The 22,219-nt window shown below is 29.1% G+C and overlaps 1 protein-coding gene across 1 annotated transcript in view; it reads right to left on the minus strand.

The window, feature by feature from the left end:
• Positions 1-5,359: 5,359 nt before the first annotated feature.
• Positions 5,360-22,219, minus strand: part of LOC111621585 (signal recognition particle receptor subunit alpha-like) — a 30,075-nt gene continuing 13,215 nt past the window's right edge. Inside the window, exons 2-21 of the mRNA XM_023363766.1 lie at positions 21,667-21,750; positions 21,452-21,595; positions 21,206-21,377; positions 19,332-19,494; positions 19,086-19,239; positions 18,919-19,022; positions 18,726-18,838; positions 18,384-18,655; positions 14,160-14,300; positions 13,945-14,088; positions 13,699-13,870; positions 11,825-11,987; positions 11,579-11,732; positions 11,412-11,515; positions 11,219-11,331; positions 10,889-11,148; positions 6,249-6,456; positions 6,093-6,178; positions 5,790-5,966; positions 5,360-5,723 (exon numbers count right to left, since the gene is read on the minus strand). Of these exons, the coding sequence (XP_023219534.1) occupies positions 5,598-5,723; positions 5,790-5,966; positions 6,093-6,178; positions 6,249-6,456; positions 10,889-11,148; positions 11,219-11,331; positions 11,412-11,515; positions 11,579-11,732; positions 11,825-11,987; positions 13,699-13,870; positions 13,945-14,088; positions 14,160-14,300; positions 18,384-18,655; positions 18,726-18,838; positions 18,919-19,022; positions 19,086-19,239; positions 19,332-19,494; positions 21,206-21,377; positions 21,452-21,595; positions 21,667-21,750 (3,054 nt within the window). The 3' untranslated portion in view covers positions 5,360-5,597. The remainder of the gene's footprint in view (positions 5,724-5,789; positions 5,967-6,092; positions 6,179-6,248; positions 6,457-10,888; positions 11,149-11,218; positions 11,332-11,411; positions 11,516-11,578; positions 11,733-11,824; positions 11,988-13,698; positions 13,871-13,944; positions 14,089-14,159; positions 14,301-18,383; positions 18,656-18,725; positions 18,839-18,918; positions 19,023-19,085; positions 19,240-19,331; positions 19,495-21,205; positions 21,378-21,451; positions 21,596-21,666; positions 21,751-22,219) is intronic.

Raw genomic sequence — 22,219 nt, forward strand, 5'->3', positions numbered from 1 at the left:
GACATATGACTACCAGATCCCGAACCGGGCCGCCATCTTTGAAGCTTCCGCCATGACACTTAAAAGGCATAAACCTGCTGGATATACATAATACAGATATGACCGTTTATTACATAAATATACAATTGTTATCACACGATGCTTTTGCTAAACTGTGGCTTTAACTCAAACTGTCTTAGTCCTAACAAACAGTGCTAACACAGAAAACCACAGCTGTGCCCTAGCGCCTACGTCCTAACGTGAAAATCTGTTTTTCTCTGGATTGTCGAAATACCTATAGTTTTTTTGATATGTGGAGCAACGCTATTAAGAGAAAACTCTGCTAATTTTAGGGAAATTTCATGTGTGTTCAGAGCGTTAACACGGTAGAAGGTTGACTACCTCTTCCTCGCAGCTATCACTTAGTGCACAATTCTGGTGAACTTCGCTGTATACGTTCTCGTTTATCCGCGTTTTTTAAATGATTTATGCATGTTAAACTTGTAAACTTTTTGTTAAATTCAAGTTAAAATGCTTTTATATATGCAATCCTGGAAAAAAGTTTGAAACATCTGGTTTTCAAACTTCCCATTAAAATTAATTGATATCCTGTAAATATGTTTTTGTTTAATTTTAATGCATTGGAGCACTACGTCATATTACCGCGAAAAGTTTAAAAAATCAAAAATTAAACTCCTGAAGGGTGGGCCACCTTCAGGCACGGAGCCCGTTGCCTAAAGGTGCCGAACAAAGCCAAACGTTTCCATTGATTCGAATGTAAAAATGGACGACATGCACATATTAGCAGATGCAGTGCCAGCAAATCAGGTTTCTCCTATAGTGTGATGTAAAAATCAATGGTTAATTCGAAGAGTTAATCTTGATTTATTACCGTAATAACCGGTTGAAAACAGTTTGGAACAATTTAAAAGGTAATAATTTTATGTGACTTTGGTTTGATTTGACATCAAATTATTTCTAAGACTTTATTACAGATATTACAGACTTTATAATTACCCTTATATCATTTTCATACGAAAATTTACAAATTCTGGAACAGAACCAAAAGACATTGCAGAGAATGTCTTGTGTGACTTTAATTAAACAAAGATGCATCAGCCATTGCTACCGTCTTCGACGTTAAAATTAGTAATATTGTACTTATAATAATTCCTTATTGTGAAATTTAAGTGCAGGATTTGAATGTATTCTGGCCCCGCAAAATTTTTGAACCGGGGCCTGTAAAAGGTCACGCCGGCCGTGACCACAACCATAATCTTTATTTCGTGCATCGGTAATTTAAATAATAGTTTATCAAACGAGAGACAACAAACAATGTTTTTCTCTTTCTAAATAAACGGCTCGTCCTTCCCGTAAATGCCGGAAGTTTCGAGAACCGATTCCTCTTCGTTGCTATAGAAACGTATCCACCAGATAATTACCGACAGATGGCGCAACGCGTGACGTTTCCGTAACGATCCGGACTGTTCGTCGCTCCTGTATATAAGCTGCGAAGGTCGAACAAACGCAATTCGACCGTCTTTCGAGTGCCGTTCTGCCAATTAAGAATTGCTGGGATCTTCCGCATCGACTGTTACGTCGTTTGGAGTCCATCGACCGCGACTTCTGACGCCTTCTTTCTATCGGAAACACGTTCTCGGACACGGGCGCAACGATGGCAAACGAAAACGGAACTGCAAAGATCGTTTCCGGATCGCTTTACGTCCGGAAGACGTAACCGTGAAAACAGTGTATTTGGGCTGCAATTTGAAAAAATCGTAGATCTAAATTCCCACTGTTGTTCGTCCGTCCTTAATCTCGAGAACAAATATGGAAACAGATTAACAATATACTGTGACTTCCGGTTTGCATCGGAAGTTATTTCATTTTAAAAATTTTCCCTTGAAAGGTGTTATCAATAGTCGCGCCGGTCGTCTATCTAAAGGCAAAGTATGATGTACAGGGGCAACATACGACTAAAATACTATTAAAATATATGCTCGCCGCATTAAGTTAAATAAATTTAAAATGATTAAAAATTGCAGCCCGTCATTGTGACGATCACACAATAAGTAATCGCTCGTTATCCTCAAAATTTTCATTTTCACTCTTTTTTTTATTAAATTTTGTTTTGACCAAAGACCAAAATTTATAACTTATGATGAATTGTGTCAAATTCGAAATTTGCAAACTAATTATATATCTTGTATTAAAGTATACAGAAAATGTTTAAATATTTTAAAACAAAAACAGAAGGTTCGTTTTCTATTTAAAAAAGAAAAAAAAACTTAGTCTTTTTAATGTCAAAAAGTACATGGGTTTATAATTTGATAATGGACAGCACGCTAATCGTTTATTACAAAAACTTTTAACATATAAGCGTTAAATTAGACACCTATGTCACTAAATTGACGAGCGCTTTCGACGATATACACTTTCGTCTTCTTCAGGTCATTAGAACCTTTTTTGAATACAAAATTTTTTAAAAACATTCCAATCTTAAATAGCAAATTTGGAATGATAGCAACGGTAGAATATAAACAGATATTTAAATAAAAATATGCGCGGTAGAATATAAACAGATATTTAAANTAATCGCTCGTTATCCTCAAAATTTTCATTTTCACTCTTTTTTTTATTAAATTTTGTTTTGACCAAAGACCAAAATTTATAACTTATGATGAATTGTGAATCTATCTTATTTTGCAAACTACCTATATATCTTGTATTAAAGTAATTAATTGCATATTAAATATTTTAAAACAAAAACAGAAGGTTCGTTTTCTATTTAAAAAAGAAAAAAAAACTTAGTCTTTTTAGTGTCAAAAAGTACATGGGTTTATTTTAATAATACTTTTAATTACAGATTTGGAAAATTAAAAGAGTTTAGTTCGAAAACAAAAGTGATTTACACTATTTAAATAATTAAAATAAAAATGGCAATGTTTAAATTTATTGTTAAAAAATAATGGAAAAAGTCTTAATTAATGCAGAATTTAAAAGATAGGAATTCAGGAGGGAAAATGAGTAATGGGTTGTTCTGTTTTAAAAAAAACTTAATCTGCTAGATAGAATGCAAACACCCAACATGTTTGTCCCATAGACTTCACATTGCACCTTCACCGCTCCCGAACCATTGCATCTTTCTCATATCTCTAGTTTGCGGCATCATTCGCCTTCAGGACAAGAGCTTTAATTTGAAACCTGAACAGTATTTTTAGCTCCAGTCTTTTACTCAAACTGACTTGCGCACTGAATTAATTACAGACATGTAGAATGGTTGTAAAATCACCATGCACAAATCTTCGTTCTCTCTTCTTCTCCTTTGATGCTGAACAGATTATCGGTTGTATCCCACAGCTGTCATATGCTAGCTGGACTGCAGAGCTGATTTTGCTGTTGATATTTAGTTGATGTGATTGCACTAATGAATATTGGTGCAATCACATCAACTAAATATCAAATTGCAGTGCAAGGACCTTCTGTGCACAAAATATACAGCTTGGTGAAGGCTTTTATGAGAAAGTTGTAACCTCTCTCGAGCCAACTAAATGAAAGCGTTCTTGCCTGCCTGCCATAACGAAGGAAGCTGCACCTTCCGCAGACCACCTCCATGTGTACTCATCTGTGCTAAGACACTCTGCATGGGGAATTTACAACTTTCAACTATTCAACACTTTAAAACTTTTGACAATGAAATGCACGTGATTTCTTCCCCATTTACATGCAAATGTGAATAATGCACCCAGAGATGTTCAGCTTGAGCTTGTTGACCTGCAGTCTGATGCCCTTCTGGAAGAGCAACTTCAGGTCCATCTTGCAGCTTGAATTTTATTCTTCTCTGGAAGAGGAGAACTTTTGCCATGAGATGGCATGCGCAGAAGTTTCTAGTCTTCTTTAGATCCACCCATGTATGTGAACAGACTTTCTCAGTGCCGAAGTTCAACAAATCCACAGATCCTCTATCACTGATGTGCACCTCTCAGCTGTGCTTTGCATATTCACCTCTGACCCAATTTTGATGCACTTGTTGAAGCCCAAAATAATTTAATTTTTCTCACCAAATGAGAAAAAGTAAACTGAAAGACATCTAAAGGACTTATTGCTTTTTATATTAAGTTAATTAATTGCTTACATTTGCAAAACAACTATTCAGTAATTCTGAGTTGTGTGTTGAAAAAATGAAACAATGATATAAATTATTGTTTTCCTGTTTGACTTGTATTTTTGACTTATTCCACAATTTTATATCTTTATTGTAAAAGAATATCCTTAGTCTTTTAATTACCAGTACTATAATCAAAATTATATAATTTATGGCTCTTTACAGTTGGAGAAAATTAATATTGAATATACTGTGTAGTTAGTTCAGGTTATTGTTTGTTTGGTCCTCTAACACAGCTCGGGTTTCTCATGTGGCCCGTTGAAAAAAATAATTGCCCACCCCTAATCTAGTCCAACAGTTCCATCAGAACAGTTGGACTAGGCACACACTGATCAGTTCCAGTTCCAGCAGCAGAACTGAGCTCCCACCTCTACTGTGAATATCAGGCATTGCTGTCTTTTCTGCCCTGTTCGTTTTAAACTTTCACTTTCCTCATCTCCAAGATTTTATGTAACTTTTATGATCATCCATCATTCTCACATTTTCTTTGAATGACACCTATCTTTTGTTTTCTTCATGTTCTCTTTGCAATTAGAAATGTAATGAACTAACTGAGAAATGATACATTTACTATAGTTGTCATAGATTCATTGATTTCCTTCCAACTGGGTTCCCATTTATAATAAATTCTGGCAAATATTTGATAATGTCATTTAAACTAGTAATTAATTAATACAATTTAGAAATTTTGTTGCTAAAATTCATTATCTTTTTAAACTGTATAGAAGATTTCACTATTTAACCAAATAAATTCAATAATGTGAATACATTAGAAATCAAACTATTCACAAATGTAAATCTGAACCTCTTACATCTAAATATTATAGACTACAATTGCATTTTGTATTGAGCAGAAAAAAAAATAGAACTACTTTCAAATCTTGCCTGAGTAACCTTTGTGAACCATATGCTTGTAAAGTTGCTGTTTATATTTTCTAATTATTGTTTACATTTTGTTACTGTTGTGAATGAACAATTTATAACCTATTCCAACAAAACTTTTGATGAGATTGTACTTTCTTAGTATTTTTATTTTAGATATACACAAATTAAACTAATGAATTTCTGAAATATTAAAGCAAGATTTGCATGCACACACATATGTAAATCAGAAAAAATATTTTCCATACTCCACATACTTATTTTAAACTTTTCCCACTCTGATTTTATTGTTAGTTTAATGTGGATCTACTAGTGGTAAGAATGACATAGGCATCATCTTTTTGAAATAATGTTTATTACATTTTGTAACAGTTCCAGAAAATATTGGAATTTGGATATTTTAGTAGTTTATAACCGCCTAATAATCCCTTCACCCATGTTAGATTACATTAAGTATCATGATAATGGAGTAAAACAGACTCCGGGGTGAAATTAAGTGGTTGTCTTTTTGAAACTTGGGATTGGTAACAATGACCGAAAGTGAATAATTTAAAAGTGCAAATTGGTAAAATTATTTCATCAGGGCATGCACTACAGCTTTGGGATTCAGAGTTTTTAGATCTGTGTAGGTCTGTCCAGTTCCTACAAATATGATGGGCTGACCAGTGATGTAGGTCATAGATATAGCTGCTCCAACCTGCATGAGAATTGATTACATGAGTTTATAAAACATGCTAATTAAAAATTTATACTTCATGCTTACCTTATCATCTATTGTATCAAATTTTGTTAGAACAATGCCATCTATTAAATGGGGATTTTCTTGACTGGAATGATCAGCCAGAGCTCTATTAAACTTTACTAGTTGGTCGACAGCTTCATTCCCTACTAGTGCCTCTCCAACAAATAGCACCAGATCTGGAGAATTTACTTTGATCAACTAGGAAAAATTTTTAATTAACAACAAATTAAATATTTAATTTAGACAATCAATATTCTACAATACAAAAAGATGATTTGAAAATTAAGAAAGTTTTCCAATGATTGTGGTATTTAATAAATTTACCTTAGCTAAGGCTCGCATCAAAGGTTCATTATCTTGCATTCTACCAGCTGTGTCAATCAGGACAACATCTACTTTCATATCCTTTGCTAAAAAAAACAAAAAATCATTCATACATCTCTACACAAAGTAAATGAAAATTTGAAATTTTTCTATTACCATAATTTATGGCTTCCATAGCAATTCCTGCAGCATCTTTTCCATATCCTTTCTCATACAACTGCACTGAATAACGGTTCTGATTAGGAGGATGTAAAGCATTCAAGTGCTTTGTATGAGTTCTAAGCTGCTCAACAGCTCCTGCACGAAATGTATCACAAGCAGCAATCAGTACACGAAAATTATTTTCCACCAACCAGAAAGCTATCTGAAATATGATAAAAATTGAATAAAATATTCCATAAAAAAAAAAGATATATCATTAAACTAGAAACAGTTTTTTAGGTACTAAAAACAATTAGTTCTACCAACATTACTTTCAAACAAACAAGATTTTTGTCACAAGCTTTCATGTTTTCATTAATATTTTTAATACTTTTATCTCAACAGTTTACAGTAATAGTTGAAATCAGAGAGAAAAATGTAGAGATTAATTTTATAATCTGTCATCTAAAGAATCCATATGTAAAATAATGTAGAAACAGAATATAATTAAATTTTTAAATATATGTTCACTGAAAAATGTTTAAAAATAAATGCTAAAATTATATGTGACATTGTCCTTCCATAATTGTGAAATAATTTATGCTTCTATAGAATCATTGTTTTTGTCATTTACTTTTTTAAAAATCATTACAACTATTAACATTTGCCATAACTACAGATAACCAACAAATGCATCACCATCCATTTTACTTTTGCAATTTCTTTATTTTTCATTAAATGACATTTAAGTTTCCGTGAATAAAAACTAGATTTACACTTAATTTTTGTTTTACACAATTGGAGGTTAGACTCAATAACAAGCATAAACAAATGAACTAATCAGCTATTAGAAGAATAATAGCTATATAAATTGCACTGTTGAAAAAAATAAAATGAATATAACTAATTTTCAAAATTTTGATTTTCTTCAATATGCCAAATCAACAAGAACAAAAGTAATTATTTTTACATTCTATAGGAAATTGTAACAAGTGATATAATTTAAAATATGTTTGATGAAATATATTTTCTTGAAACTCAAAACGAGTATTATGAGTTTTTAAAGTTTCAGTTAATATGATAAAATAAGATAACTAAGATTGCATAAAATCTAATATTTGATATCTGTAAAAAAATATAGATTAGATATTTTAACTATTTCACACAAATCAAGAATTCAATGAATAAATTTGTGTAGAACAGTAATAATTTTAATCAAAGTTTATTGACATAAATCAAATATTTTCAACTATATTCACTCATGATCCTTTTATAACAATGTAATATTTTATAACAACAATATTGTTGTTATAAAATGTTAAATTTGTTTCTTCAAAAATTATTGGATATATACCAGGTGATAATTAAAGTACAGTAGAGCCTCGATTATCTGACCCCCGATTAACCGACACCTCGGTTAACCGACCGTTCCAGTTGGCAAATTTCAAATGTCCGCTAGTGATGTGGCGCTGTAATATTTGGCTATGTCTTGGCTATTTTAATATTATTTTTACGTGTTTTAGCTGGCAACACTCATTTGACCATGAAAGGGAGCCAGTATTTAAACGAGGCTTAATTTTCTAATTTTTTTACAATACAATAGCGACAATTATTATTTTAAAAAATTTTTGTTAGGCTTAACATCGATGAAAATTCAACGCAAAGTAGGTTAATAGCGATATACTAATATACTAATTGCATGGGATATAATAATATACTACACTAATAATGGATTTTTTCATACTTTTCGGTTATCCGACTTTTCAATTATCCGACCAACCCCAGTCCCCAATTGAGTCGGATAATCGAGGCTCTACTGTATCTCTATTCAACTCTGTCTACAGAGATATTTAACAGTTCAAATGACACCAAATCTGGTATGGTAACATGCAGAAAACATGTTCATAAAAAATTTTTGTACCGAAACCACTATGGCATTTTTGGCATTGCAAGCAACAAAACTTTATTTGTACAAGATTTATGCAAAATTAATGATTATTAAAAAAGAAAATTCAAATTTTAACTATTGTTCAAATCTTAAACATTTTTTTAATCAGCTTTTGGAAACATTTGCAGAAAAATAAAAATGGACAGAGTATTGTCAAATTTTCAGATGAGAAAGATGTATTTAAATTTCTTTTTGATTTGGAATTCACTAAAAATTTTAAAATTTTTTTCAGATGTAAAATGATACCATAGTTTAAAAAATTTTTTAAAAGTGTTCATAAAGTGAAGAAAAATTGAAGACTAAAAATTATTTTTTACTCAGTTTCTATTACAACAAAAAGGGGAAAAAGACCTGAAAATTGCTACACTATGTGCAAACGGGAATGATATACACAAAAAGTTTAGTTTGGTTTAGGAAAACTTTTCATATGCTTATTCAACATATCCTCAATAAACCATAATTTTTTAAGTGTTCCCACAATCAAAAGCTATATATATATTAAGAACCAGAGAATGAAGTAGCAAAGTAGTAGATAACAAATGACTAATCACTCTTATCAGTGAAATGTGACAAATTGCTGTACACAATACATTAAGGCATACTGTACTGCACAAAAGTGGTTGATTTAAGGCAATGTCACTATTGCAGTTGGGTTATGAGTGTTAAGCATCTCATGATATCTCTGGGCTGTCATAGAGTATGTCACAAGCCCATCAAGACTAGCTTCTTCAAAGAAGAATGATCCAAAGATAAATATGGCTCAGTGAAATCTTTTGGAAAATGCTCATGTTTTCCATGGTCCAAATGCAACAGTTAGGTATAGTAACTGTTCCATGAGATGATTCCTTGTTTCTCCATAGGATCTTTCATGGCCACAATACAGTCGACCCCCCTATAAGATCATAGATACGTTCCATTTTTTAGGAATCCGATTTCTTACAAGTCGTTCCAATCACAGCCTGACACGTGTAAAGTTTATGGACTACGGCTGATTGAAAGGTTTTCTTCCATAAAATTAATCGATTCTAGACTAATCAGACTCAACATTTCCAAAATACGTATATATTTTTTGGAAATAATCCGTATAAATTACGCTATAAACAAAAAATTGTAGGATTACTTACCGAGTATGCACCATTCGACAACCCCATTGCTAAAGCTTGTTTTTGTCGCGAAGCAGCACACCAAACCATGGCTGATTTCTGATAACTTATTTTTCTGCGAAAACTTTGTTGAACTTCGGAGACATCATTAATATAAATAATTTTAAATCGCCATTGAATAAGAAATGTTTCTTTCACAAGAAATGTATAAAATTACAGTACTGTATTAGACTTATGGTACCTAATTTACATACTGTACAGATGATAGTTAGCGTAAAAATCTCCGTAGCGTGACGCCACGCTAGATGGCGGAAATTATATATTTAATTATAACAAAGTTACAATAAGTTAATATATAATTATATATACCGTACCTAATTTATATATAATTAATATATAATTATATGTACAGTACCTAATTTATATATAATTTATATAATACTGTCCAGACGATAGAAATCTCTCCGTAGCGTGATGCTACGGACGGCAGGAAAGTAGTTCGGCTGCCCGATGACGTTTAACGTAATTATAGGGGTTTTTTTTACTGTCTTTTACGGATACTGTCACAATTTTTTTTGCAGTTTTATAGGAATCGTAATTATTGGGACCGTAATTATAGGGGGGTCGACTGTACATCCCCTTCCATTCTGGCAAGAAAGGTTAATACAAAGGTCAGTTGAATTTCCCCATCAATGTCAAACAACTTCTGGTTGTAGCTGATCCTATATGGATGACATGACAATGCATCAACTTTCTTAGTATCTTTCACACTGAACCAAAGAATACACCAACTACTGTGATACTGCAATGCACTATTAAAGTCTGCAACATTAACAACAATAGCTGTAGTAACATCTTCAATGCTTATGAAGTGTTAGGTTTGTACTCTCGATCAAGTTAAACTCAGAGATAGCCAGTTTTCTCAAATCAAATAATCATTTCTCCTGAGAGCTTGTGGAGTCAGTCAATAAATGTCTTGGAGTAAATTCTAATGACAATGAAATTCTTGAAGCACAGCCAAAGCATTGCCACTCTTTTCATAAAACAGATTCACAAGAAATATACTTTATAACAAGATGATAATCATTGTAACTAATAAAAATGACATTCAACAATTATGGCCACTTTTATACCCAGAACCTGGTGTAACACATGTTTATGCAAATAAAAACTATCTTTTTGTTACTTGAATTACAAAAATTGCTATAGTGGTGCATTTCAGTATTAATTTTTTTAAACAAAATTGTATTCATATCATAAAATGTCACCACATCTAGAACTGATTACATTTAGAATGCTAAATATTTTTCTAGACAGCACTGAATAGATTGTACTTTAGTTAGTATATCCCAATATGATTGCATTACATTAAAAATTATAGTAAAGTATTAGTAAAAAGTTTAAATCTAATATAATTAAATTGCAAAATACATTTCATATATCGACTGAATTGTCATTTAATACAATCAATTTAATGGAAGTTATTGTTAACTGTTTGCATCTATTTCAAATCTATAAACTAAACAAGTATTGATAATTATTGAAATATACTGTTTTATAAATAAAAATCCATTCCTATAAAAAAAGTTTCAAAAATCAAATACCTTAGCAAGGTTAGTTGACTTTCCTACTCCATTAACTCCACAAAAGACTATAGTATATGGACGGTGCTGAGTTTGAGCTTCCATAATGTCTCTGAGAACATCTATTCGCCTCTTTGGAGAAAGCAATCGAATAAGAGATTCAGTTAGGGTATTTCTAACTGTAGATGCTATTCCTGAGAAAGTACCAAGTACTTTTCCTTCTAATTTAGCAGATACAGATTCACAAAGTTTCTCAGCAATATCCGTGGCAACATTTTTGGCTGAATTGTATAAATTTCATGTAAAGTGATATTTAAAATTGATAAATTTTATATAAAATGGATAAAATACCAATCATATGATCTTTCAGTTTATCTAATATGGGTTTCATGTCTTCTACAGATATGCTTTTTGATCCTACTAGACTCTGGAACATGCTGAAAACACCACCAGCTTTACTTTTCCTGTTAATATTTAAATTCTTTTAATAAGAATAATGTAAATTTTTATATAAAATGAAAATAGATTCAAATCAAACATTTACTTAGATGATTTGGATTGGACAGTTTTTTCCTCTTCATCACTTTCTTCCTCACTAGAATATTCCATACCCTGCACATTGCCTTTCATTTTACCAACCCAGCTTCTCTGTAACATTTTTAAATTATTTAAAAAGGGTTTTAAAAATAGAGTGTAAATTGAAATACTTACTGTTTCATCAGATAAGAAATCATCTTTGTTCATATTTCCATTACTTTCATTTGCATCCTTCTTGCTGAAGTCTAGAGTGGGAATATTTTTTGCTCCACTCAGCTCCCATACTCTTGGTTGTTTTGATTTATCTTTTACAGGTTTGGGACTCTTTCTAAATATACAATCACAAATTATTATTTAAATTTATTAAACTGTTATAAAAATAAAACTTAATTCTAATGTCTTTTGATATTATTTGCTTACACTTTATCTTGCTTTTTTCCTTTTGATTGATGTCTTTCAAATAATTTCTGTCTATTCTGGATAATTCTTTCTTCTTCATTTTCAGATCTTTGCAACTCTACATTACATTTCTCATTAGTTGTATCTTGTAATACAATTTTTGAAGGAACTTCATTTTTGTTTACTATAAATAAAATTAATTAATTTGTTAGAAGTACATAAATTTAAAATTATACATAAAACAATTGTCCAAACTAATGTGGGTGGGAGTTATCTTGATATTAGAAAAATACAGATAAGAGTGTGAGAATTTTTAAATAAGATTAACATATATGCCTACTGTATGTACTGTACAGTACATTATAAAGATGTTTGACTTTGATACTTAGTTTTTACAATTAGAAATAATTTATAAAGTACTGTGTTAAAGTTATTTGTTTTTCTCAATTTGCTGACTAGCTGCTACATCACACCAATACCTCATCGTCAAGTCAGAAGTGGTTGATGCATTGCGTTATTCTACAAATTTAAAAAATGTACACACTGCAGTACGAAAAGGTAAGAGTCAGAGTAGTTTACAATATTTTCAAAACGTTTGGTTGCTTTTGATCAGTCTGGATAGGGAGAGTACAGATATGGAGGAATCAAATGTGGAAGAGTCTACTGTAAACATCTTGTTTGCAATTGAAACATGTTCATTTTCATAAATTTTTTGTTTAAATTTGTATTTTGTCAATATAATTCAACATAAAATCTGTTACAATAGAACTTTTTAATTTAATTTAAAACCTATATTTAGTTAATTGCATAAATATATTAAAATGATAATATGTTGAAATATGATGAATCTAGCTGAAGAGTATTTTTAAGACAAATTATGTGGTCCTGGAAATTTTGAAGACTTAAAAAGAAAAGAAAATCCAGAGTCCAAGGAATTTAAAAATAGTCAAGACTCAAAAACCCTAGTTATAGTTATAAACACATTAATATACTATTAATAAATTGTAATTTTAATTAACAAAACATTAAAATATAATTAGGTCAAGCAGTATCTCCCTAACTTGAAATCTATCAAAAATAATAATAAAAAATATATATGTATGATCTTTGCAAAACTTCTAGCATTAAAATGGATTAATTCAACATTAAGACAAATACATTAAAAAAAAAATGCCTTAAATAGTTTCAACAACACTGATTTATTCTAACTACATTAACAAAACTAACATTTTACATTTAAACATATCAAATAATTAATTATTTAATTGAAAACAAATATAATATCTGAGTCAAAACCTGAATAGCCATTCATTACATTATGTTTGATTTTTTGTTGAATTGAAAAAATAAGCCAAGTTTTTAACAGCATTGTTAAAAAGCATATCAATGAAAACAAAATGACAAAAGTAGACTTAGATAATGGCTCATTCTTTTCACCCCTTTCTGTGAAGAAGTGTTTAAATGATGTACTGTATTTAATAACACCTTTATCAATTTATACAATTTATCTAATATTTTTTAATATATGATAAATGTGCATTCTGCTAGTTCCCTGAAATATGTCTATAAAGATTACTGTACAAGAAAACTGTAAAAATGATTTAACAGATATACTATTACTTCTTTACTTTAATTAATTAATTAATAGGCTTTCGTCAATTTTTAAAAATATATTATCTCTGTTGTTTTTTCTTACAGCATTTATAGTAAAAAACAAACCATTTATTCAAATGTTTTTGAGACATTATCTCAACTTTAGATCACAACAGCATTTACTTTCTTGGTGTTTATGTTTTATTTTGGATGAAGTCATGTCTGTTACAATGCATGGCTTAACATTTTTAATTAATAAAATATTTCTTTTAGTGATAAAAAAAAAAATCAAACAAACAAACCATCTTCTTTCTTCTTAGAGCTATCTTTTCCTTTTGATGGAACTTTAATTTCATTTTTATTTTCAATCATAGAAGCAACTGTTTTTTTAGATTTATGTGATTCCTGAAAAGTCCTCATTTTCTTCGGCTGATTTGCTTGAATACGACCATACTCTTCAGATTCTTTTAAAATCTAATTCAAAATATATCAAAAGTAAATATATTAACCTAAAGTTATAATAAATTGTAAAAAATCAGATTACTTACTTTGTTATATTCACATCCAAACTCAAAATTAGAAAAAAAATTACTTTCTTCAAGTTCTTTTCTGAATTTGTCTCTGAATTCTAAATGAATATCATCCAAGAACTTATCAATATAAGATAACTGAAGAATCTTCTGATATGCTACCTATTGAAATTTTGTTCTTGTTTTAGTAATTTAAATAAATTAAAAGAATCATTTGAAATGAAAATACTTACAACATATATAAGTTCAAATTCGTTATCTAATTTATATTTAAGTGCAAGACCATCATGAATAAAAACATCACTTCCTCCTCTTTCCTGTAATAAATTATTTATAAACTTAGAAATATTGTTTTTAGTTTCAATAAGATTTTTATTAAGTTATTTATAATTTTCTTTTTGAAAGATCAATATTAAAATAAATATTTGTAAAATTTAATATAATATTTAATAATTAATAATTGTATAATAAATTTGTCTATATAAAAGTAAGTATTTAAATAATGATAATTTATGTACAGTTATGTACAGCTTCCATATTACAAAGTCATACACAATGAATTTTTATGTAGAAAAAATGCATTTTTTAATCCACTATAGTTGCATTCTCAAAATGAATTTTTGTATAACAAAGAATCTGCACATTTACAAAATGCATTCATTACACAGTATAAAAGTCAATTGTGTTTATATATATATATAAACACACAATTGACTTTTATGTATGAAGTATGAATCATAATTAAATTTAAACAAGGATTTAATATGGCATTGATATTAGTAAATAAATAATCAAAAACATTCCTGTTTTGCAAACCTCTGGAACACCAACATAAATTATGTAACAGATTAAATATTGTTTGATATAGCCTGACAATGTATGTATTGTAGCTAAGCAAATGATGTAAAATGTAGCCAAATAATTACCATCACTTCCAGTTTATACTGTTTCTTGAGAAACGCTTTGTTTATCCATTAGCAAACTAATTATTGACAACCTATTAATTTCTTTGACCATTTAGCATCTTGACTTGAGTTGTTTCTGTTAAATTTGAAAAGATCTATAGACAAGAAGACAAAAAACACTAACAGAAATAAATTCAATTAAGCAAAAACTGAAATAACACTCACCAACACCAAAATCCAGCAAAATTCAAAAATTTTACTGTGAACTAATGTTTTCATCCATATATACCATAATTTTGGCATTGGTGAGCATTATTTTTGATTATTTAACCAGTTGCTTGAAGATTATTTTAAACAAAAATTGGTTGGCATGTGAAAACATGTCTATGGTATTTGGTCTTGTTTGGCATTTCAGTAGACTTAGAAAGCATCACTTCAGATAATGCTAAGAATTAATGCAAACCTGACAAGATAATTAATACTTGAAAAAACTTTTTTTTACCTTTTTTGTAATTTAAACCAAAATTGAATTTTATAATCTTTAAAAAAGTATTTTGATAAATACTTTATATAAATTAATATCACACTAATTTCTTAATTTCAGTGTTTAAATATATAAGTAATCTTTACTAGATATANGGATTTTTTCATACTTTTCGGTTATCCGACTTTTCAATTATCCGACCAACCCCAGTCCCCAATTGAGTCGGATAATCGAGGCTCTACTGTATCTCTATTCAACTCTGTCTACAGAGATATTTAACAGTTCAAATGACACCAAATCTGGTATGGTAACATGCAGAAAACATGTTCATAAAAAATTTTTGTACCGAAACCACTATGGCATTTTTGGCATTGCAAGCAACAAAACTTTATTTGTACAAGATTTATGCAAAATTAATGATTATTAAAAAAGAAAATTCAAATTTTAACTATTGTTCAAATCTTAAACATTTTTTTAATCAGCTTTTGGAAACATTTGCAGAAAAATAAAAATGGACAGAGTATTGTCAAATTTTCAGATGAGAAAGATGTATTTAAATTTCTTTTTGATTTGGAATTCACTAAAAATTTTAAAATTTTTTTCAGATGTAAAATGATACCATAGTTTAAAAAATTTTTTAAAAGTGTTCATAAAGTGAAGAAAAATTGAAGACTAAAAATTATTTTTTACTCAGTTTCTATTACAACAAAAAGGGGAAAAAGACCTGAAAATTGCTACACTATGTGCAAACGGGAATGATATACACAAAAAGTTTAGTTTGGTTTAGGAAAACTTTTCATATGCTTATTCAACATATCCTCAATAAACCATAATTTTTTAAGTGTTCCCACAATCAAAAGCTATATATATATTAAGAACCAGAGAATGAAGTAGCAAAGTAGTAGATAACAAATGACTAATCACTCTTATCAGTGAAATGTGACAAATTGCTGTACACAATACATTAAGGCATACTGTACTGCACAAAAGTGGTTGATTTAAGGCAATGTCACTATTGCAGTTGGGTTATGAGTGTTAAGCATCTCATGATATCTCTGGGCTGTCATAGAGTATGTCACAAGCCCATCAAGACTAGCTTCTTCAAAGAAGAATGATCCAAAGATAAATATGGCTCAGTGAAATCTTTTGGAAAATGCTCATGTTTTCCATGGTCCAAATGCAACAGTTAGGTATAGTAACTGTTCCATGAGATGATTCCTTGTTTCTCCATAGGATCTTTCATGGCCACAATACAGTCGACCCCCCTATAAGATCATAGATACGTTCCATTTTTTAGGAATCCGATTTCTTACAAGTCGTTCCAATCACAGCCTGACACGTGTAAAGTTTATGGACTACGGCTGATTGAAAGGTTTTCTTCCATAAAATTAATCGATTCTAGACTAATCAGACTCAACATTTCCAAAATACGTATATATTTTTTGGAAATAATCCGTATAAATTACGCTATAAACAAAAAATTGTAGGATTACTTACCGAGTATGCACCATTCGACAACCCCATTGCTAAAGCTTGTTTTTGTCGCGAAGCAGCACACCAAACCATGGCTGATTTCTGATAACTTATTTTTCTGCGAAAACTTTGTTGAACTTCGGAGACATCATTAATATAAATAATTTTAAATCGCCATTGAATAAGAAATGTTTCTTTCACAAGAAATGTATAAAATTACAGTACTGTATTAGACTTATGGTACCTAATTTACATACTGTACAGATGATAGTTAGCGTAAAAATCTCCGTAGCGTGACGCCACGCTAGATGGCGGAAATTATATATTTAATTATAACAAAGTTACAATAAGTTAATATATAATTATATATACCGTACCTAATTTATATATAATTAATATATAATTATATGTACAGTACCTAATTTATATATAATTTATATAATACTGTCCAGACGATAGAAATCTCTCCGTAGCGTGATGCTACGGACGGCAGGAAAGTAGTTCGGCTGCCCGATGACGTTTAACGTAATTATAGGGGTTTTTTTTACTGTCTTTTACGGATACTGTCACAATTTTTTTTGCAGTTTTATAGGAATCGTAATTATTGGGACCGTAATTATAGGGGGGTCGACTGTACATCCCCTTCCATTCTGGCAAGAAAGGTTAATACAAAGGTCAGTTGAATTTCCCCATCAATGTCAAACAACTTCTGGTTGTAGCTGATCCTATATGGATGACATGACAATGCATCAACTTTCTTAGTATCTTTCACACTGAACCAAAGAATACACCAACTACTGTGGTACTGCAATGCACTATTAAAGTCTGCAACATTAACAACAATAGCTGTAGTAACATCTTCAATGCTTATGAAGTGTTAGGTTTGTACTCTCGATCAAGTTAAACTCAGAGATAGCCAGTTTTCTCAAATCAAATAATCATTTCTCCTGAGAGCTTGTGGAGTCAGTCAATAAATGTCTTGGAGTAAATTCTAATGACAATGAAATTCTTGAAGCACAGCCAAAGCATTGCCACTCTTTTCATAAAACAGATTCACAAGAAATGTACTTTATAACAAGATGATAATCATTGTAACTAATAAAAATGACATTCAACAATTATGGCCACTTTTATACCCAGAACCTGGTGTAACACATGTTTATGCAAATAAAAACTATCTTTTTGTTACTTGAATTACAAAAATTGCTATAGTGGTGCATTTCAGTATAATTTTTTTTAAACAAAATTGTATTCATATCATAAAATGTCACCACATCTAGAACTGATTACATTTAGAATGCTAAATATTTTTCTAGACAGCACTGAATAGATTGTACTTTAGTTAGTATATCCCAATATGATTGCATTACATTAAAAATTATAGTAAAGTATTAGTAAAAAGTTTAAATCTAATATAATTAAATTGCAAAATACATTTCATATATCGACTGAATTGTCATTTAATACAATCAATTTAATGGAAGTTATTGTTAACTGTTTGCATCTATTTCAAATCTATAAACTAAACAAGTATTGATAATTATTGAAATATACTGTTTTATAAATAAAAATCCATTCCTATAAAAAAAGTTTCAAAAATCAAATACCTTAGCAAGGTTAGTTGACTTTCCTACTCCATTAACTCCACAAAAGACTATAGTATATGGACGGTGCTGAGTTTGAGCTTCCATAATGTCTCTGAGAACATCTATTCGCCTCTTTGGAGAAAGCAATCGAATAAGAGATTCAGTTAGGGTATTTCTAACTGTAGATGCTATTCCTGAGAAAGTACCAAGTACTTTTCCTTCTAATTTAGCAGATACAGATTCACAAAGTTTCTCAGCAATATCCGTGGCAACATTTTTGGCTGAATTGTATAAATTTCATGTAAAGTGATATTTAAAATTGATAAATTTTATATAAAATGGATAAAATACCAATCATATGATCTTTCAGTTTATCTAATATGGGTTTCATGTCTTCTACAGATATGCTTTTTGATCCTACTAGACTCTGGAACATGCTGAAAACACCACCAGCTTTACTTTTCCTGTTAATATTTAAATTCTTTTAATAAGAATAATGTAAATTTTTATATAAAATGAAAATAGATTCAAATCAAACATTTACTTAGATGATTTGGATTGGACAGTTTTTTCCTCTTCATCACTTTCTTCCTCACTAGAATATTCCATACCCTGCACATTGCCTTTCATTTTACCAACCCAGCTTCTCTGTAACATTTTTAAATTATTTAAAAAGGGTTTTAAAAATAGAGTGTAAATTGAAATACTTACTGTTTCATCAGATAAGAAATCATCTTTGTTCATATTTCCATTACTTTCATTTGCATCCTTCTTGCTGAAGTCTAGAGTGGGAATATTTTTTGCTCCACTCAGCTCCCATACTCTTGGTTGTTTTGATTTATCTTTTACAGGTTTGGGACTCTTTCTAAATATACAATCACAAATTATTATTTAAATTTATTAAACTGTTATAAAAATAAAACTTAATTCTAATGTCTTTTGATATTATTTGCTTACACTTTATCTTGCTTTTTTCCTTTTGATTGATGTCTTTCAAATAATTTCTGTCTATTCTGGATAATTCTTTCTTCTTCATTTTCAGATCTTTGCAACTCTACATTACATTTCTCATTAGTTGTATCTTGTAATACAATTTTTGAAGGAACTTCATTTTTGTTTACTATAAATAAAATTAATTAATTTGTTAGAAGTACATAAATTTAAAATTATACATAAAACAATTGTCCAAACTAATGTGGGTGGGAGTTATCTTGATATTAGAAAAATACAGATAAGAGTGTGAGAATTTTTAAATAAGATTAACATATATGCCTACTGTATGTACTGTACAGTACATTATAAAGATGTTTGACTTTGATACTTAGTTTTTACAATTAGAAATAATTTATAAAGTACTGTGTTAAAGTTATTTGTTTTTCTCAATTTGCTGACTAGCTGCTACATCACACCAATACCTCATCGTCAAGTCAGAAGTGGTTGATGCATTGCGTTATTCTACAAATTTAAAAAATGTACACACTGCAGTACGAAAAGGTAAGAGTCAGAGTAGTTTACAATATTTTCAAAACGTTTGGTTGCTTTTGATCAGTCTGGATAGGGAGAGTACAGATATGGAGGAATCAAATGTGGAAGAGTCTACTGTAAACATCTTGTTTGCAATTGAAACATGTTCATTTTCATAAATTTTTTGTTTAAATTTGTATTTTGTCAATATAATTCAACATAAAATCTGTTACAATAGAACTTTTTAATTTAATTTAAAACCTATATTTAGTTAATTGCATAAATATATTAAAATGATAATATGTTGAAATATGATGAATCTAGCTGAAGAGTATTTTTAAGACAAATTATGTGGTCCTGGAAATTTTGAAGACTTAAAAAGAAAAGAAAATCCAGAGTCCAAGGAATTTAAAAATAGTCAAGACTCAAAAACCCTAGTTATAGTTATAAACACATTAATATACTATTAATAAATTGTAATTTTAATTAACAAAACATTAAAATATAATTAGGTCAAGCAGTATCTCCCTAACTTGAAATCTATCAAAAATAATAATAAAAAATATATATGTATGATCTTTGCAAAACTTCTAGCATTAAAATGGATTAATTCAACATTAAGACAAATACATTAAAAAAAAAATGCCTTAAATAGTTTCAACAACACTGATTTATTCTAACTACATTAACAAAACTAACATTTTACATTTAAACATATCAAATAATTAATTATTTAATTGAAAACAAATATAATATCTGAGTCAAAACCTGAATAGCCATTCATTACATTATGTTTGATTTTTTGTTGAATTGAAAAAATAAGCCAAGTTTTTAACAGCATTGTTAAAAAGCATATCAATGAAAACAAAATGACAAAAGTAGACTTAGATAATGGCTCATTCTTTTCACCCCTTTCTGTGAAGAAGTGTTTAAATGATGTACTGTATTTAATAACACCTTTATCAATTTATACAATTTATCTAATATTTTTTAATATATGATAAATGTGCATTCTGCTAGTTCCCTGAAATATGTCTATAAAGATTACTGTACAAGAAAACTGTAAAAATGATTTAACAGATATACTATTACTTCTTTACTTTAATTAATTAATTAATAGGCTTTCGTCAATTTTTAAAAATATATTATCTCTGTTGTTTTTTCTTACAGCATTTATAGTAAAAAACAAACCATTTATTCAAATGTTTTTGAGACATTATCTCAACTTTAGATCACAACAGCATTTACTTTCTTGGTGTTTATGTTTTATTTTGGATGAAGTCATGTCTGTTACAATGCATGGCTTAACATTTTTAATTAATAAAATATTTCTTTTAGTGATAAAAAAAAAAATCAAACAAACAAACCATCTTCTTTCTTCTTAGAGCTATCTTTTCCTTTTGATGGAACTTTAATTTCATTTTTATTTTCAATCATAGAAGCAACTGTTTTTTTAGATTTATGTGATTCCTGAAAAGTCCTCATTTTCTTCGGCTGATTTGCTTGAATACGACCATACTCTTCAGATTCTTTTAAAATCTAATTCAAAATATATCAAAAGTAAATATATTAACCTAAAGTTATAATAAATTGTAAAAAATCAGATTACTTACTTTGTTATATTCACATCCAAACTCAAAATTAGAAAAAAAATTACTTTCTTCAAGTTCTTTTCTGAATTTGTCTCTGAATTCTAAATGAATATCATCCAAGAACTTATCAATATAAGATAACTGAAGAATCTTCTGATATGCTACCTATTGAAATTTTGTTCTTGTTTTAGTAATTTAAATAAATTAAAAGAATCATTTGAAATGAAAATACTTACAACATATATAAGTTCAAATTCGTTATCTAATTTATATTTAAGTGCAAGACCATCATGAATAAAAACATCACTTCCTCCTCTTTCCTGTAATAAATTATTTATAAACTTAGAAATATTGTTTTTAGTTTCAATAAGATTTTTATTAAGTTATTTATAATTTTCTTTTTGAAAGATCAATATTAAAATAAATATTTGTAAAATTTAATATAATATTTAATAATTAATAATTGTATAATAAATTTGTCTATATAAAAGTAAGTATTTAAATAATGATAATTTATGTACAGTTATGTACAGCTTCCATATTACAAAGTCATACACAATGAATTTTTATGTAGAAAAAATGCATTTTTTAATCCACTATAGTTGCATTCTCAAAATGAATTTTTGTATAACAAAGAATCTGCACATTTACAAAATGCATTCATTACACAGTATAAAAGTCAATTGTGTTTATATATATATATAAACACACAATTGACTTTTATGTATGAAGTATGAATCATAATTAAATTTAAACAAGGATTTAATATGGCATTGATATTAGTAAATA

The sequence above is a fragment of the Centruroides sculpturatus genome, unplaced genomic scaffold (genome assembly GCF_000671375.1).
Source record: "Centruroides sculpturatus isolate CEXI.00-Female unplaced genomic scaffold, Cexi_2.0 scaffold175, whole genome shotgun sequence".
NCBI classification, from domain to species: Eukaryota; Metazoa; Arthropoda; class Arachnida; order Scorpiones; family Buthidae; genus Centruroides; species Centruroides sculpturatus.